The sequence below is a fragment of the Rhynchophorus ferrugineus genome, unplaced genomic scaffold (genome assembly GCF_030347505.1).
Source record: "Rhynchophorus ferrugineus isolate W39M unplaced genomic scaffold, kcgeb_rfMv2 rfM1, whole genome shotgun sequence".
In the NCBI taxonomy this organism is placed as follows: Eukaryota; Metazoa; Arthropoda; class Insecta; order Coleoptera; family Curculionidae; genus Rhynchophorus; species Rhynchophorus ferrugineus.
In genome coordinates this window covers 29,969,538-29,986,645 of record NW_027472580.1, presented here as the reverse complement: position 1 = coordinate 29,986,645, position 17,108 = coordinate 29,969,538, and the positions used below count along the sequence as shown (strand labels likewise).

Sequence of the window (17,108 nt, the reverse complement as noted above, 5' to 3'; positions counted from 1 at the left end):
CATATTATACACATATATCTATATATATATATATATATATATATATATATATATATATAAACTTAGCATAGGCTAGATTCTATGGAGAAAATCTCTCGTAGAAATCCGAGGAGTCTGTCTGAGATATTTTCTCCTGTTAAGGCATTTTTAAAAATGTAATAATATAATCATTGTGTGATTGTAAAAATAAATAAATGATTTTATAGGACTACATCTAAGAAGACACCGCATAAGAAAATGTGCGCGTAGATTTACCTCATGGGTGGTGTGGAAAACAGATTATCGCATATTTTTATGGAAGTATAACTTTAATATTTATTTATTACGTATAATGCATAGAATAAAGAAATTTAGAAGTGAAAGTTATATAGAAAAATGGGATGCCACCTTTAAGCTTTTCGGAATCCCCGTTACGCGTCCAAATGTAAATGAAAAATGCAGCAGCTATATGTCTGTTTCTCTTTCGTTCGGCCTCGGTATTAATAATTCTAATCTAAGCAGTTAACGGTCATTTTTAGGTGATATATTTTGTATTGTTTATTTACGTCAAGTTTTTCAGTATGTGTTGTTATATATATTTGACAATTACTTTAGATTATTCTGTGTATTTTAATTTATTAGTGTAATAAAAAGAAAACCTTAAGGGTATCTCTTATGATCTCCTAAATAGGTCCAGGTAAGTTTGTAATCATTTTAAAGATGAAGACTATAGACCAAAATGTGGAAAGCCATGGCTGAAACAAGATGTAATTCCTACTAGTAATTTAAATAGTAAGTATTTTGTTAAATAATAATGATTTATTGCATTGAAATAATTAAGCAATATTTTATTTTATTTTATTTTAATAGAATTAATAAGATTCTTTACCTTTACTACAAGACGAGGAACATATGCCCCCAATGGCAATATAAAATCACATAAATTTTTTGATGCTGATAGATATATAGGAGATTCTTCTACCCCAACAAGACCCAGAAGTAAGTATATAATAAGAAACGTATGTTCATTTACAGATAACTCATCCTGTCCCATCAGTTTCGTTTCAGGTTGGATGAAACACTAATGGCTTTATCCTTATTGAAATACAGTGGCAGAAGATATCTTGATCTGCTTTCCTTCTAGAAGCTGCTGGAGTAGTAACCTCTAATTTTGGTCGTTAGTTCAGAAACTGAACTGTATAGACCCAATTGCAGTTGTCATATTTTTATAAAATGTACCTCAATTTAGGTAGGTTGTTAATTTAGTTGATTCTAAAAAATAATACATCAGAACCATTAATAGTTATATTATCTTATTTTAATGTTTGTTTTAAATATTAGAGAGAAGATAATATCAGTGGATTACGTGTTTTGGGTAGTGGAGATATCTCTGTGATTATATCAATGTATTTATGGTCAAGGAAAATTAATGTAATTGTAATATATCAATAAAATATATTTAAATATATTTATTTTTTTATTTTCCCAGTAAAATTAAAAGATTTTTTTTTAATTTCCCACTAAAATTTTTTACTATACATTTTCAAATTTCCCGCTCAAATTTTTAAAATTCCCGCTAAACATTTTAAAATTTTCCACCGTAATTAACTGTCATACGGCGCATGCGTAAGCGCCCTCACACGGGGATTCCGAGCGTAATTTAGAACCAATTTTAACATAGGAGATGCGCTTCTAAGTTTCTTTATTCTACGGTATAATGCTTATGACACGTATGATGTTTGCCTGCCAGGATCTTCCAAAATTAGACTGTTGTGTTCACGATTATGTCATTCATTTAGATCGTATCGGGATCACTCGTACCAATGTTGTGCACTCGTCTACATTTCGTCTTCTTTAGTCGTACAAAGATGTGTTTCCTTATGAATATCCTGGATGCAACTCCAAATTTTGGTTTTAATACTTGACTATAAATCATAATGTTCTTATTGACGTTTTTGTTTTTTTTTAAGTCATTATATCATTATTTATTATACATTCTTAATTTATTTGGCATTATTCTCATATGTTAGAGTAGTGTCACTTAAACTAAGGATGGATGGGTTTTTTAATATCTTGTTAATACATATTTTATCACTAGATACTGGAAGCTTCTTTATAGATACTTTATCTGTAAATTATTGTCTACACCCTAGTGACCTCCAGTTTAGGTGTATCGTTTACGATCTATCTATGTATCTATCTCCATAATAACTGCAGTTCTCACTTTATCTTAACCCGATGCTTTTAACAATGGCTATTTTTCACAATCAATTGCTATCGTATAAAACATAGGCTGAAAAGTCCCGGGCCTAACACATAGATTACGTCATGCCAAATAATTGCCAGGTAGTATTTATCAATAAAAGAGTTTTTTCGATTATTGTAGCTCTTTCCATGAACTTTTCTATCGTTTGATTTTAGATCAAAATCACACGATAGTAAAAAGCTTTAAGCGAACTTGTTCTAAAAAATCCAAAATGTATGCGAAATAAATCTAATTTATTTCATGGTTTTTTAATCAGTTTTTTGTTTCAATATAACAGGCAATTCAGAAAATGATTAATTTTGATTCTGTTCATGAATTGAGAATATGAAGGACTGTTGAAATGCGATTGGTCTTGACGTTTTCTAACTGTATGAAAGACTGAGTTATTTTGATGATTCTTTAATCTGTCAACCAGGTCTGTTCATTCTAAACTTTACAACCAACCTTGGGACGGCTGGTTTGGAGTAATAATCGGAGTTTATTAGGTCCTAATTCATAGAATTTCATGTCAGCTTTTGGTATTTTGTTTCGATTCAGGGTTATGGTCTTTCCCATAGTGATAAAAAAGCATATAATTACAAAATCCTATTTAAAATGTTCCACACATTATTGAGAAATCAAGAGAATGGTGTGACGACATACATAAGTTAACACATATAATATAAAACGTATAAAGAAGTGCTACATGCCGCTAGGTGTCACCCGGTTATCATTGCATGCAAAAATTTCTGAGAAAGAAAATATCAAGGGTAAGTTATATTAGACCATTTCATTTATTATGTTTATGGTGAAATTTTTCAGCTGTTTGTTTCTTAGTGGCTTAGTGTTATCGCTTTGGGTTACCACACGTGAATATAACAGGTTAATTGAAACCCGGCCTACCATAGTAAAACACATTTTTTTGGCAAAATTAGTTTTTTTTATTCAACGTAATTCCCTTCAAGGGTGATAAACTGATTATAGCGACCTTCCAACTTTCGATACCATTTTGTAGTGCGATTTGTAATAATCAAAATAGGCCCCAGTTTCGACGATCAACTCCTCATTCCACGAAAATTTCTTCTCAACGAGCATTCTTTGAGGTCTGAGAACAGGAAATAGTCGCTGGGGGGCAGATCTGGATAATACGGTGGATGAGGACTTTTGCCATCGTTTTTACTGACTTGAGACAGGGTGCATTGTCTTGGTGTAGCAGCACTTTCTTTTTCGTCAAATGCGGCCGTTTTCGGCGATTTCGTCCTTCAAACGGTCCAATAACGCTATGTAATAGTCGCTGTTGATGGTCATTCCTTTTTCAAGGTACTCAATGAAAATTATTCAAAGGGCATCCCAAAATACAGACGCCATAACCTCGCCAGCCGACTGTTGCGTTTTTCCACGCTTTGGATCGGGTTCATCGTGTGCAGTCCACTCTGCTCACTGACGATTGGACTTCGGAGTGAAATATGATGGACCATGTTTCATCCATTGTCACATATCGACACAAAAACTCGGGTTTATTACGCTTGATCATCTTCAAACACTGCTCCGAATTATCAACTAGTCGTTGTTTTTTACCAAAAGACAGCTCGCGCGGCACCTCCTTTACACAGAGCTTTCTCATACCCAAATATTCGTGAATGATATGATGTATACATTCAGTTGATATCTCTAGAGTGTCTGCTATTTAATTCAATTTCAATTTACGGTCATTCAAGATCATTTTGTGTTTTTTTAAAATGTTTTCGTCTGTAACAATCTCTTTTGGGCGTCCACTCCGTTCACCGTCTTCGGTGCTCATTTCGCCACTTCTAAAGTTAGCGTACCAATCCTTGATGGTTGATTTTCTTGCGGCAGTGTCCGGAAACTCGGCATCAAGCCAAGTTTTTGCTTCAACTGTATTTTTTCCCTTCAAAAAGCAATATTTTATCAATACGCTAAATTCCTTTTTATTAGTTTGGTTGCAATCATATTTCTATCTGATATTAATACAATTACTGCTTACCCAGGTTTTTTGCTCTATATTTATTTCCATTTTGTGTTACTTTTATACCAGTTGAGCAATTATAATTTATTTGAATGCTTCCCTGGAGTTTTGAATGCCTCCCACTCTTTGATTCTGTTATAAATTCCTAACCGATTACATTCCAATCTTGAAGTGGTAATAGGGATGTCGGCGCGAAGAAAAATATGAGATAAAGCGGAGATGATGTTATATGATGAAGGATACAATGTTATCTTTTACATAAGGTAAGTAATTAATGCAAATACTTAAAAACGAAGTTTTAATATATCTTTGATATTATATTACGATAAATTTATTAAATTTGATATCCATTATCGTTCATATTTCAAATAAACGTTTTCGAAATAAATGTAGTGAAGGTCATTTTGGTAAAAAAATCGTAATTATGTTATCAATTAGTAATATCCTAAATGATCGATTTTTGTATTTATATCCAAATCGATAGAGGGCTTAAATTATAAAATAATTCGCTGTCTTCTCGGTTAAATAATTGAAAGGCCATCTTTTAAATTTGCCGCAACCTTGAACCGAAACAGATAATAGAACATATAGATAATTTAACAATGTTCTGTACAATTTTATAAAATCATAGAACACGTGTTTAATGTTAATTGTAAATAGTTAAATGTTATTGTGTATGATATGATTGTTGAGACTTTGAATATTTTGTTTTAGTTTTAAAATACATGTACTAAATAAGTTAAATAAGGTTTTGTTAACTTTTATTTAGTTATTACAACGATTATTATGTACATATTTTATTTTAAAATGTTTTCTTTTTGTGATGAAAATCTAAGTTTGATATTTTCTTTTTTAGTACGCTCCTTATTTATAATAGAAGTCGGTTAAATTTTTTTAAAATATTTTATTTTATTCTTTTTAGTGTTAGATATTTACTCAATAAATTACCATTAATCATTTCCATTTAAGAATATAAGTAAACTAAATAGGGTATTATAGTTGATACAATAAGAGAGACTGATATATCATTAGAAATATTAAAAATACTTATGTAATGTACATTTATGGAATATATGACCAATGAAACTGATCAAGGCTGATAAATATAAATTTTTTTTTTTTTGAAAATAGTTTCGAAAATATTATCGTCATTTGAAGTTATTTTAGGATACGGAGAAGTTCTAGTATATTAACTTTTTTTAATTAAGTATCAATAAAGTTATAGGAAGGACGTATAATCAATTTGAATGAACTTTAATTGAACTCCTCGACCACTAGTATATATGTAAACAGCGTCAAGAATAGAAAGATTCATCAGATTTTATATGCTATATTGTTTTCGAAGTGAAATCGTTATATGAACTTGAATTAACTAATTAGGTTGCAAAGTGTTTTGTGCTAACGGAATTATGTTATATTACTTTTGTAACCGAAATTCCATTTTTTCTTAAATAACTTTCATAAATCACCAAGCAACACCAAGTTCTTTATATATTAATATTTTCTGGCAATAGTAGCACATAATATTAGGCCCAATCACAATACAATATTATGTAATTTATGTTAGAGTTATTTAATACGATTATTCCTGAATAAGAAATTTGGTGACGAAAAACAAGACGTATTCAATAATTTAAATCTACTTTAATTGTTAGATTAAATTATTATTAAATACAATTTATGTATATGTTAGTTCGTTCGATGTTTGTCGGTAAACAAATTATATTTGTCGTTTTTCTATCACAACCAGATTGAGCATCAGTCTTGACAAAAACACCCGTCCTTGGAGTGCATCAAAATCCAATCGAGATATCTCGTCACTCTTGTGTATACACCCGGATATCCTGGTCTAGCGCATCCATTACCCCATGATACGACACCTAAACAAAAATTTTGATTAAAAAACAATGTAAAAATAATAATATTGTTAGTCGCAAATAATATAACTTTATGACTTTTTAATGCTCGAGATCAATGAATTTTTATTATTATTTTCGATTAATTACACGTGATGTTTCATACTTAAAAAACAGAGTATTCCTGAAATAGTGGCTATTTATAAGGTTTCATTTAGATATTTACAGACACACACAGTTATGATACAGTTTGTTAATCAATTTAAAGCTTTCTGATAAACTATATTTTTTGTTTAGTTTTGTGATGCCTAAATAAATAAAGATGACAGTTTTCCGACGCACGAACCCGCGACCTGTAATTGTCCATGCGCGAAGCAGTCAATCCAAGTTGATTCCAACGACTGGCCTTGAGATTTATTTATGGTCATCGCAAAGGCCAGATGTACTGGAAATTGTAAACGTTTAAAATTGAATAGTAAATTCGTTGGAATCATCGGTATATGCGGGATCAAGACAACCTCTCTTTTGTATTTTCCCTTTGTGATTGTTGCCTCAATGATGTTATTCATCATCTTTTTCATAGCCAGTCTTGTTACATTGCACAGTCCAGGTTGATTAATGTTACGCTGCATGGTGACAACTGATCCTACTTTTAACTGCAAATTGTGAGGTGGTATTCCAGGCAATTTCAGTGAATTTAAAAACTCCGTGGAATAGTTGACTACGTCGTCCTGGTTTATGACGGTGTCGACTGATTTGAAGGAAACCAACTGTCCCGGAAGAAAATTCTGAATGGTCGCATTTAGATCCTCGACATCATTATTGTTCGCCGCCAATATTGCTCATTCACCCAGCCAATTATGGTTATTGAACTGTTGCGCTATATCTGGGAAAACACGCTTAATAAGCTCCTCTTTTGAGTTTGCGATATGACAGAAATTTGTGGGTAATGTGATGAATCCGGTCGAGGTGTCCACTGTGACTTTATTATTTTCAATGTCTAACAACTGCTTCGCAAACACATTTGCAGTTTCATCTTGTTACAAAAATACTCACATGTTAGTTGTTAATTGGAGTGTCTTTATGTACCGCCACAAATTCGATGATTTTAGGCATACGTTTAGTATATCAGCAGTAGTTGATCGGGGAATAACTGGAAGAATCTGACGAAAATCAACTGACAACTGACAACAGAATCATGACCCCACCAAAAATATTTTGGTTATCACGAAGATCTTTCAACATTCTGTCTAGTGCCTCCAGTGACCTCCTATGGGCCATAGTGCACTCATCCCAAACAATCAATTTGTATACCCGTAGGATCTTAGTTATTACGCTATTTTTGGCGATGTGCAAATTGGTGTTTTGTTGATTTGAATATTTAATGGTAATTTCAAGGCAGAACTTGCAGTTGCCTGCTTTCTAGCAGAGTCACAGGTATTCCAGGTGAAGCCAACGCTAGAGCGACATCTTCTCGCGATCTAATCCTCGCCAAAAGCAATGATAATAAGAACGTTTTTCCGGTTGCATCAAGGAAATAAATTCCAGATTTACTGTTCACAACATCTATCAAAGTGTTGTACGCAATTATTTGTTGTTGATTTAATTGTGGAACATTTGTACGAACTGTTTCGGTCAATGCTCCAATGTCGTATTGTTGTTCTCTTTGCAACTCGTGGTTTAACACATCGTGCATATGACGACTGGGTGCTGGTCATTCCCAAACACGACAATACTTTATTTGCCATCAATAAACACATATCTTCTTAACGAAATTCGGACATTGCAATACCACCATTTTCTTGATCTGTCTCTCTCTGGTCATCAGTGCGGTTAGCACGTGAGGTAGCTCTTCGCACTTTTGATTAACTGCGATGACCTAAGTCAGGTCGTCTTCTCCTCGGCATCGTAAATTGTAATTATTTAAAATGAGAAAAGTTCTCGTTCACTTAGCAGTAAAGTAAATTGTAATTAATCAAAGTGGCAAACATTCTCGCGTACTTAGCAGTAAAGTGTCAGTATCACAAAAAATCAACAAAAAAGAGCACATAATTTGAAATGTCACTATCACAAAGGATCACCAAAGTTAAGAAAGTTCTCACACACGTAGCGGTAATCGTTACTCAAAAAGATAGGATGCACTTTTTGTCTGAGGTATCGATCGACATAGAATATGGACTGACATATTAGTTGGTTTTCAAATATCAAATATTATTGTAGCGGTTAGAAATTTAATCAATCTATTTAAAAATAATAATATCTACATAAAAATAATCTGATAGTTAACAACGGTAGTTAGCTAAAATTAATTTTATTTTTTACCTCCTGAGAATAAAGATATAGACATTCTAATTAGTTATTCATTTTAAACTACTCTTTCTATTTGCTTTCTGAACGACGGGGGATACATCAAAGAAAAAACAAAATTGTTGTTTTTATTTAATTTCGAGCATTTTCATATTTATTCACCTTTTAAACCTTCCCTGAACTTCCACAAATAATTCAAAATTATATTTATATATATATATATATATATATATATATCGATTTTAAGTCAAACACCTATCAGAAACATTGACCTCATTTGCCCTTTCCTAACCTAATATATATATATATATATATATATATATATATATATATATATATATATATATAGATTACATCGTTACTAGTTGTTGATGATGGTTAGGAAAGGGCAAATGACGTCAATGTTTCTGATAGGTGTTTGACTTAAAATCGCCATATTACCAGTAATGTTAACCGCTCAAATTGTATTCAAATTCTGATGTATATTAATTAAATAGATATAGATATCAATTAAAACCTTACCAATAAGTTCGTATCTTTTGTCCTTTCGCTCTATTATGAGTGGTCCACCACTATCTCCCTAAAACAATTAAAAAAAATAGCATCATCTATCAGTAAAATATTTACCTTTCAAAATTTATTTCAGCCTTTTAGCCTCCTTTTTTAACTGTTTTTCTTATCTTAGACATATCATCAGTTACTAGATCCTCCGTAATGCTAGCTTTATTCCAATATTGCAAACATGAGGCCCGTATAGAGTATTTAATTTAGCATTTTTAAATTACATCTTAACTTCCAACAATATTTGATAAATCATATTAGTAAACGATTTGGTACTATCTTTTTAAATGATAGTATATAACCAATTTTTAAATTGTTTTTACAGACCTGGCATGAATCTCTTTGACCAGTTTTCGGATAACCAGCACACATCATATTGTCTGAGATCATTTTAGACGAATAATTTGTGTTCCGACACTCTTCGTTGCTTATAACAGGAACATCTACTTCTTGTAATATACATGATGGTTTGCCGTCTTCTTTTAGTGTTCCCCAACCGGCAGCAGTTGCAACTTTTCCTACATAGTCATTATCTGAAATATGCACAAAAGTTATCAATATAGGTATTTAAAGTTGCAACTAAATATATTGAAAATTAATTAATAGTAACCAGTATGTTTGATATTCAAATAACTGAGCGAGCAATGCCTACACGGTATAATATCTTATGATATAAAGGTTGCCTAGATTTTTGGTTATTGCAAATCATGATTATAACACATAATTAATCAACATATTAAAACATTTTGTTATGAACAAGACCCTATTAATATAGTACATATACCGTATATCTCTTACATATTATTTGACAGTTCGATTTGTGATTCTAATTTTTTTTATCTAGCATATTTTAGTTAATGTTGAACTTTAATTAGGTTTGTTTGAATTTTTTGATATTGCTTAGGCCTATACATTTAAGGTTTCAAAGTTTTTCTAGAGAGAAGATTTATCGTGTAAAATGAGTACTATGTATTTTAATTCAAAGTATTATACATTGATAGCCGCTACTTTTTCACATCTTTCAGAAAATGTACGAGTTCTATCTCTAAAGAGCGAAGTGTCTTTTGAAGTTATCCACGAATCGACTCATCTTTTGGTATCTTCATAAGAAGTGAGGCGTTACTCAGATAAGTCACGACTAATGTGTTAGAAAAAGTAGTAATCAGAAAGAGTAATACAGAGCTTAGCAGTTTTAGCTTTCACCGGCTTTGAAATATTTGTTGTTATACTGAAGAATAATAATGTGCTAGGTTTTGTTCTTTGTCTACGATGTTAAAATCACCACTTTTAAAACATCAAAAGCAGTATTCACGTATTGAAATCGATGGAGCGTGATTATCATAAGTTTCGTACAGCATCCGATGACTTCCAGCCGTGATATTCTTCAAATTGAATTAAAAGGTAAAACTTCTTTAAAAAAAAATTCAAACATTTTCAATGCACTGAAAATATTTTTGCTCACAGTTCAATGAAATGTCAAATACCAAAAAGTGAAGCCTGCCAGTTCAAATATACCCGATGCAATTTAATACACAGTAGCACCATCTGTTGTAAATCCTTTAAAATCGATTTATGGGACTGATAGAATACGTCAATATAAGAAATACCGATTTTTAATATTAACAGATTATTTTAACACAATACATTTAAGATATTTTTACAATTTTGAATATTAAAAATAATTAAAAAAAAGTGGGTAAATAGTTTTTATTAGTAAATGTGTTCCATTTTATGTGTAAAATGAAGTAATCCCATACCAACATTCTCATATACAGTTTCTCATACCAAGTTTGAAGCAAATAATTGAAGAATGTTAAATGTATTTAGTTGTATAGTATATCGCAAAAATGAAATCGTATTCTAGTGAATAGACTGAGATAAAAACACAGTTAAATGTGTATGGGCGATGGGACGGTCCTCCTCCTATTGCGATAGCCGCGGGTTCGAATCCTGCTGGGACATGGTCGTAAATTTATGTTTGTGATTGTTTAAAATTTGTGAATGTTCTAGGCAAGAGTGTAAAATCCGACATGGGAAATGATCCCAGTCACGCCAGTAACCAGACTGGGTAAGACCGGATGTCTTCTGGGATGATTTCTAAAGTTGGTCACTCGCCAGTCGGTAGGCTTAATGCTGAGGACCGTGGTTCGGAGCCCACGTTAAACTTAAGCCCCAGTCCAGATAAACCCAAAGTTGGTAAAGGACTTTAAAATAACTAACTTAAAGTGGTTGTTTCGTAAAATATGTTATACAACTTTTTCTTAAATTACGTATTCCAAATTCTATAGAAATTGAATTAATTTAAAAAACTATATGAAATATACCTTTTCCTTTAGGTAGACAAATCGGTCGTATATGTTGAGTGATTGGAACCCGATTGCTCAACCGGAGCAAGGCTATGTCATTATCGAAATTGAGGAAGTTAAAAGCTCCGATTTGTGCTCGTAGAACAAATCGTGATTCTGGTCGTCTGGTGTCGTTGCATCTGTCGTGTTCTCCAAAGGTTACTTTGATCATAAACCACATGAACCTAAAATAAGATACATACATTATTAATTAAAACATAATATTATTTTAAAAAGGACTAACAAGGTTTGCTTATGTAATGTGAGTCGAAAGTCTACTTTAAGCAGTTTTAATTTTTTTTTTATTTAAAGCTTCATTGTAAAAAATCGGTACAGTCTATTTTATTCAAAGTATTATCCATCGATAGCCGCTAATTTATCAGATATTTAAGGTAATAAACGGATTCGATCTCATTTACGATAGATCCTTGATATATCTTTTGAGGCTAACCACGACTCGACCCACCGACCCCTCCCCCCACGATAATTTGGAGGAAGGTCTGGAAAAGGTCGTAGGTGGTGTAGCACTTTCAAATTTAATACTTTAAAGTATGTTTTCATCAATTTTAAAACAAGTCGAGCGTTGGTATGCTGAGGAATAACATTGTTATTCTTACATTGTTATGTCTTTGCTCGTATCCCGGTAATTCTTCGTGCAGCGCTCGGGCTCAAACACATCTATTGTAATCGCTGCCCGAACGCCATTTATCTTCGGTGCCAAAATCGCCAGTTTTAAAACATCGAAACCACTATTCACATATTGAATTCGATAGGACATAGTTGCCATAAGCTTCACACACCATTCGATAACAGTCAGCTGTCAATTTTAAACTTGAAGTAAAAAAATGTTCCTCAAAATTCCTAAAATCCGATTTACTTATTCAGACAATTTCAACTCAACCAAAAAACATTTTGTTCACACTTCAACGAAATCACACATACTGAAAAATGAAGTCTGTCAATGAGGTTTAAATATGTTTCCAAGTACCATGTGATTATTAATTATTCCGATCAGTGCCAGTATAGCCTGGTAGCGTACTAGTTCTAAACTTATAATAATTCCGAAAAATGAATCAGCAATTACATATACTCAAATTGGAACTAACAATCCACATAATTTCTTTGCACTCATTATTGGTATATAGTTAATATATAACAGGTTAATTAAAAAGTCCCCGGCCTGATACATAGATTGCGCTACTAGAATTAAATCTATATGTTTTTTAATTAGCCCTAACCCTCAAAAGATGCATGTATAAATTTGTATAGGACAGCTGTCGGATCATTAGATTGTGAATTATAGCATTTTGAGTGAAGCAACTTTTGTCATTGTGAAAAAAAATGGATAAAAAGAAATTTTGCGTGTTGAAATTGCTTTGTGAAGGGAAAAAATACAGTTGAAGCAAAAACTTGGTTTGATGCCGAGTTTACGGACACTGCCCTAGGAAAATCAACCATCAATGATCGGTACGCTAAGTTTAGACGTGGTGAAATGAGCACCGAAGACGGTGAAGGCAGTGGACATTCAAAAGAGGTTGTTACCGATCAAAACATTTAAAAAATCCACAAAATGATTTTGAATGACCGTAAATTGAAACTGAATGAAATAGCAGACACTCCAAAGATATCAATTGAACTTGTACATCATATCATTCACGAATATTTGGGTATGAGAATGCTCTGTGCAAAGTGGGTGTCACGCCAGCTCAATTTTCACCAAAAACAACGACGAGTTGATGATTCGGAGCAGTGTTTGAAGATGATCAACCGTAATAAACCCGAGTTTTTGCGTCGATATGTGGCATTGGATGAAACGTGACTCCATAATTTCACCATGAAGTCCAATCGACAATCATCCGGGTGGCCTGCACACGATGAACCCGCTCCAAAGCGTGGGAAAACGCAACAGTCTGCTGACAAGGTTATGGCGTCTATATTTTGGGATGCGCATGGTATAATTTTCATTGGCTACCTTGAAAAAGGAAGGACCATCAACAGCGACTACTACATAGCGTTAGTGGACAATTTAAAGGACGAAATCGCCGAAAAATGTCCGCATTCGAAGAAAAAGAAAGTGCTGTTTCACCAGGACAATACACCGTGTCACAAGTCAGTAAAAGCGATGGCAAAAATCCATGAATTGGGTTTCGAATTGCTTCCTCATCCACCGTATTCTCCAGATCTGGCTCCCAACGACTATTTCCTGTTCTCAGATCTCAAAAGGATGCTCGCTGGGAATAAATTTTCGTCGAATGATGAGCGTTGAGAGATGATCGCCGAGACTGAGGAGTATTTTGAAGCAAAGGACAAATCGTACTACAAAAATGGTATCGAAAAGTTAGAGGGTCGCTACTATCAATGTATCTCCCTTAAAGGGAATTATATTGAATAAAAAAAACGAATTTTGCCAAAAAATGTATTTTACTATGGTAAGCCAGGGACCTTTCAATTGACTTGTTACAACTTTTTAACACCTTCATTATTATTTTTATCACAATAAAATTTTCCTTTCTGATGTACTTCGAAAGTTTATAAATCCCACCTGTATGTAATATATATTCTTACAGATCAAGAACAAACGGTTTTTAAATCGCCATTGATTAGAGTACTGACCCAGAAACATACATACATATATAATCTAGCCAAAATACATATTTGTACATCTTTGTTGTTATGTCTACATCGATATTTAAATGTGTTACTTTCTCGTTGTTTTCACTAGTACAAGTGCGAAATGAAAGTGATCCACATCACGCGGATTGTCTAGTAAATCTCGTTTAATCTCATTAAGGCTATATGTTACTTTTTCATTAGGATAGTTTATATAATTAAATATTAAATAAGTTTATGCAATATGCGTGTGAACTATAAATAAGTACACATGCAGGCTTTTCTAAATATTCTTCATAATGACATAAGACAATATACAAATACATTTTTTATTTAAGCGCCTCATTAAAGCCAATGAAACAAAATCCGCGCATGTAACGTTTACCCTGCGTAGAAAAACATGTCCACCAGTGAATATCAATCATCGTCAACTCCCCTAAGCAGAGCATGTTAAATATCTTGGTATACACTTAGATCGACGCCTAACCTGGAGGAAACACGTACTCTCTAAACGGAAACAACTTGGACTAAAATTGCATCAAATGTATTGGCTCATCGAGCGCAAATCCAAGTTATCTTGATGCGAGTTTAATTCAACATGTTTGTGTGAAGTACTTCGAAAGAGTGTCAGTGCATCCCAATGTACTCGCTAATCAGCTAAATATGCGACGTGATAGTGAAGTGCGTAGACTAAAACGTTCAACACCACTTGATCTGATTACTGGACATATATGGACTTTAGAATAAGCTTTAGAATAAGACTAATTAATTAAGATAATATTTTATACAGAAAATTGCTTAATGAAGTAATTTTCTACATGCCACGTATATATAATATAGGCATAAGAAATACTTATTGCCAATAGGGCAGCTTGTAAAATCACGAAGAGTAATAAAAAAAAATTAAGTGCCTATTGGATTTTAATGTCTTGTGTGAAGCTAACACATAATTATCTCAAAGGATATATATATATATATATATATATATATATATATATATATATATATATATATATATAGATATATATATATATATATATATATATATATACATATATATATATATATATATATATATATATATATATATATTGTAGTATTGTAGTATATAATTGTTCTGACTGTTCGTTGACGCTGACTCTTCCTTCAATAATATAATAAAAACGGTGATTTTCGCCGCAAAATTTTACAAATGGTCATATTAACATAAAGCCGTATTAATTATTCTTTGGTGGCGAATCATATTCATTCTGGGAATTCCGCGTCGACTGTTTGAAATAGTTTCAACGACCAGTTCTCCCCACAAAAGAAAATTAGTTAAAGTGAAATAAAAAAAAAACGAATATATGGGACTGCTAATTAAAACTGGTAATTTTTTATTGAATCTTGACCTTTAATAGGCCAAAATGAATGGATAAACCGCCATCAAATGTTCCTATTCGGCATCAAGTTGATATTGATTTAAATTTAAATAAGCTGTTAAAAATTATTTGTAAAGTGTTAAAAGTGTATTTAAATCTAGACATGTTTTATAAGGTTTGTCAATAAGAACAAGTCGATATTGGCAGCCTGTGGATTATATGTTATTTTAGAGCCTTCTGTGTATCCTGTTATTTATAATTAAATATTCGTAATCAAAATGAGTATTTGTTAGAACAGTTTTGTCTGAAACTTATTAAACAAATGTTTTATTTATTTTTATAAATTTAAATAAATATGAATTCAACGTAATGATACCAATCTGACTTATCGTAACATTGTTTGTTCGGTATTATAATCACTTCAAACACTATTAGGAAATATAGGATATAAATTTAAGAGATCCAATGCAATTTCCAGACATTATAAGTAGACTACATTATGAAATTAAGGAAACCTTGTTATTTCAATTTATGTACAGACATAGGTAACAGGTCAATTGTCCCCGGCCTACCATAGTAAAACAATTTTTTGCCAAAATTAGTTTTTTTTTATCCAACATAATTCCCTTCAAGGATGGTACACTGATTATAGAGGCCCTCCAAATTTTCGATTCCATTTCTGTAGTAAGATTTGTCCTTTGCTTCAAAATAGGCCTCAGTTTCGGCGATCTTCATTCAAAGAAAATTTCTTCCCAGCGAGCATTCTTTAGAGATCTGAGAACAGGAAATAGTTGCTGAGGTTGAAGCCCGGTTCATGGATTTTTGCCATCATTTTCACCGACTCGGTGCATTGTTTTGGTGAAGCAGCATTTTCTTTTTCTTCAAATGCGGCCGTTCTTCGGCGATTTCATCCTTCAAACGGTTCAATAACGCTATGTAATAATCGGTGTTGATGGTCCTTAATCATCTTGAAACACTGCTCCGAATCATCAAATCGTCGTTGTTTTTGGTCAAAAGTGAGCTCGCGCGGCACCCACTTTGCACAAAGCTTTCTCATACCCAAATATTCGTGAATGACATGATGTACACGTTTAGTTGATAACTTTAGAGTATCTGCTATTTCAATTTCAATTTACGTCATTTCTGTCATTCAAAATCATTTTGTGGATTTTTTAAATGTTTTCGTCGGTAATAACCTCTTTTGGGCGTTCACTGCGTTCACCGTCTTCGGTGCTAATTTCTCCACGTCTAAACTTAGCACACCAATCCTTGATAGTTGATTTTCCTGGGATAGTGTCCGGTAACACGGCATTAAGCCAAGTTTTTGCTTCAACTGTATTTTTTCCCTTCAAAAAGCAATATTTTATGAACACGCAAAATTCTATTATATGCATTTTTTTCACAATAACAAAAGTTGCTTCACTCAAAATGCTATAATTCACAAACTAATGATCCGACTACTCTCAAATTTATACAGGCATCTTTTGAGGATTAGTCTAAAAAAATTTAATTCTTGTAGCGCCATCTATGTGTGAGGCCAGGGATTTTTAAATTCTCTTGTTATTTCAAAATGGAACATTAAGACAACCTTGACAAGACGATTATAAAAATAATATAATAAGCAATTTAAATAAGTTGTTAAACATAATTAGTACAGTGTTAAAAGCGTTTTCAAATTTAGACGTATTTTATAAGATTTGCCAATAAGAACAAGTCGATATTGGCAGCCTGTGTATTATATATTGTTTTAGAGCCTTCTGTTTGCCCTATTATTTATAATTAAATATTCGTAATCAAACTGAGTATTTGTTAGAAAAGTTTTGGCCGAAACTTATTAAACAAATGTTTTATTTATTT

At 32.4% G+C, this 17,108-nt stretch overlaps 1 protein-coding gene across 1 annotated transcript in view; it reads right to left on the bottom strand.

The window, feature by feature from the left end:
• Positions 1-5,835: 5,835 nt before the first annotated feature.
• The window catches only part of LOC143206653 (venom protease), a 33,438-nt gene continuing 22,165 nt past the window's right edge, over positions 5,836-17,108 (bottom strand). Inside the window, exons 4-7 of the mRNA XM_076419294.1 lie at positions 11,260-11,465; positions 9,263-9,468; positions 8,897-8,954; positions 5,836-6,091 (exon numbers count right to left, since the gene is read on the bottom strand). Coding sequence (XP_076275409.1) covers positions 5,970-6,091; positions 8,897-8,954; positions 9,263-9,468; positions 11,260-11,465 — 592 coding nt within the window. The 3' untranslated portion in view covers positions 5,836-5,969. The remainder of the gene's footprint in view (positions 6,092-8,896; positions 8,955-9,262; positions 9,469-11,259; positions 11,466-17,108) is intronic.